We start from the raw sequence: 2879 nt of genomic DNA on the forward strand, positions 1-2879 counted from the left end.
GATGAAGATAATAGGATTTCTGGGATCTGGGATTAGAATTGCATCCAAATTCACTAGCGTGCCAATTGTCAGATGATGATGAATACATATATATATATATAGGGGGCCGATTTAACCCCTTTGAGGTACCCTCAGATTAAAAAAAAAAAAAGTTTAATGTCACATCCACCAAAAATTGTTAATTATATATATATATATCTAGACACACCCTTAGATTTAAAAATAAATAGAAACTATTATACATATATCTAGGTCCATAAAAAATTTGTTATTAATATATATTCCAACTCCACATCAATATTATTATTTATAACCATTTCATTAGAGCTTCGCGCCCTTTATCTTTAAAGTAGAAATTGTTGGCATCATAACATTTTTAGACATCATTTGTTAACATGGACTGTATCAATGTTTAACATCAATTTTTTACTCTTTATATATATATAGCAAAATTCTAACATTAGCTTATTCTATATCATTTATTAGTTAATTTCTGTTTTATACTAATTAGATGGAATTAATTAGAAGGATTATTATTATTATTATTTTTTAAAGTTAGTTATAAGGTTGTTGTGACCAATGCTATAAGTACTTGGGTGGGACTATTAATTCCTTAAGCATCCGAAATGGAAGCGACTCAGTACTTACGAATGGCTGTAGTACTTCTTAGTCTAATTATATTTTCTAGACTTCGTTTCGGAGCTTCAAAATCAAAAGGAGTCAGCATTAAGCTCATCCCAATGGACTCTCGTGAGTCCCCTTTATATCAACCTAACCTTACTCACCACGAAAGAGTTGAAAGAAGGGTTAATATCACCCTGGCCAAAGCTAAACTAACGAAATTGCGTTTTACTCAAAATGCAACATTCGGTGATGACAAGCATATGACTGCTCTAGACCGTCAATATTACTTCTATATTGCGTTGATGATGATTGGACACCCAATTCATTTTGTGTATTTAATGGTGGACACCGGTAGTCACTTAACTTGGACACAATGTGAACCTTGCATAAGTTGTTTCTATCAAAGTTATCCCATATACGATTCTCAAGCTTCCCCTTCTTACCAAAAAGTTAATTGTGATCACCCTCTTTGTAACTACAATGAACCACAGAGCCCTTTCCAATGTGTTAATGGCGATTGCTTCTACTCTTTAACTTATGGTTGTGCTCCAAGTGTGTCTGGGCCAACAAAAGGTAATTTCTCCATGGAAACGTTTCATTTCATGAATACCGAAGGCGGTTACGTAGAATTAACTGTTCTCTTCGGCTGCTCGTATGACAATGGATATTTCTACTTCAGTGATCAACCAGATAATAAGATTTCTGGAATCTTGGGATTAGACACAGGTCCTACTTCACTAGTGAGCCAATTGCATGAAACCATTGGTGATGTTTTCTCTTATTGTATTGTTCCTTATGATCAATTTTATCCATTCGATGTTCATTCTCATATACTCAGGTTTGGGGAAGATGTTCAATTACCTGAAGGAAACATTCCAACAACGCATTATTTAATTTTTGTAGGCAGAAGTGCTTATTTTCTTGATCTTATAGATATAAGTGTTGGAAGTTATCGCTTACGTTTACCATCAGGTTCCTTCGATGCTAGACTTGGTAACGGGTTCTTCATAGATTCAGCAGTTCCATTTACGACGCTCACCACAAGTGCCACGACTGGGCTCAATATTTTTGAATTGGTGATAGCAGCATTTAGTCGATACTATGATCCTTTTCTTGTGAGATTACCTACCACTGGCTTTCATTTCAATCTTTGTTATATGCACAGACAAGATTTTAGAGTTTTTCTGTCATTGACCTTCCATTTCCGAGGAGCAGACTACGAAGTACAGAGCAGGTTCGTGCACATTCAATATAATGAAGGATTTTTCTGTGTAGCAATATTGCCTGATCCATTACTTTCTATGCTAGGAGCTAATTATATGCCAAATATGCGCATTATTCATAACAGAGAAATCAGTGCAGTTCAGTTTTACCCAGAAGAATGTGCTCTTGATCTCATTTAGAATGGCGATAATGGTCGTTGTAACCTCTCTATAGTGATACTTTATATAGGAATAATTTCGACGTAGTCATAAAAAATTTTAATCCCAACTTAGGATAGTTAAAATAAGAATAAACTCCGCATGATAATTGTTAGTGTATGCTCTCGGAACCAATCGTATTGTCGATTTCAGAACATTATGTCTTGTAAACGTATTATGAATAAAAGAAAGTGATATTATTTCACATGTTGATTTAGTGCTTCATATATATATATATATATATTGCATGTGAAGTGTTTGGATGATGCAAATCTTCAAAAGATCAAATCATCGAAGCATTCCGCACGTGAGTAATATTAATTGGGCAATAACATTGCATAGTAGGTATGCTGAATATCTCCATTGAATATCATGTGATGGCATTAGTGTGGGTAATTATAAGTCATGTCACTAGGGCATTAGTATGGATAAACGGTTAGTAAACTTTTTATCGAATATGACCGATTACGATGAATCACATAGATGTTTAGAATATGGTTAATGATACATCGTATGATTGTATTAATGTACCACTGATCTTCAGACTTGAGACATCACGGTTGGATTCAACATAAGATGCATATGGTTCAATGGTGTACAAGCACGAGACTAGTCATGTCTTGTGTAACAAGCCGGTTTGGTCATATGTTATTCATGTGTGAGGACAAGTGATGGTCAAGATGGGATCCGTTAACTCAAAGTAGTCCAATCTTGAGTTCCCAGATGAATGTTAACATTTAAAAAAGGAAATATCAGGCCAGAGTATAATGACTGTCAGATGAAAATTAGTTTCATGTTAACGAATTCCATTGTATCGATAGACAATTCGATTAA

The 2879-nt window shown here is 34.5% G+C and overlaps 1 protein-coding gene across 1 annotated transcript; it reads left to right on the forward strand.

Moving 5' to 3' along the window:
• The first annotated feature begins 626 nt into the window (after positions 1–626).
• LOC116115985 (aspartic proteinase CDR1-like) lies at positions 627–2027 on the forward strand. The gene has a single exon (XM_031402104.1). The coding sequence runs from the start codon at positions 627–629 to the stop codon at positions 2025–2027; it is 1401 nt and encodes a 466-aa protein (XP_031257964.1).
• Positions 2028–2879: the final 852 nt, after the last annotated feature.

The sequence above is a fragment of the Pistacia vera genome, unplaced genomic scaffold (assembly GCF_008641045.1).
Source record: "Pistacia vera cultivar Batoury unplaced genomic scaffold, PisVer_v2 Contig759, whole genome shotgun sequence".
Taxonomy (NCBI): Eukaryota; Viridiplantae; Streptophyta; class Magnoliopsida; order Sapindales; family Anacardiaceae; genus Pistacia; species Pistacia vera.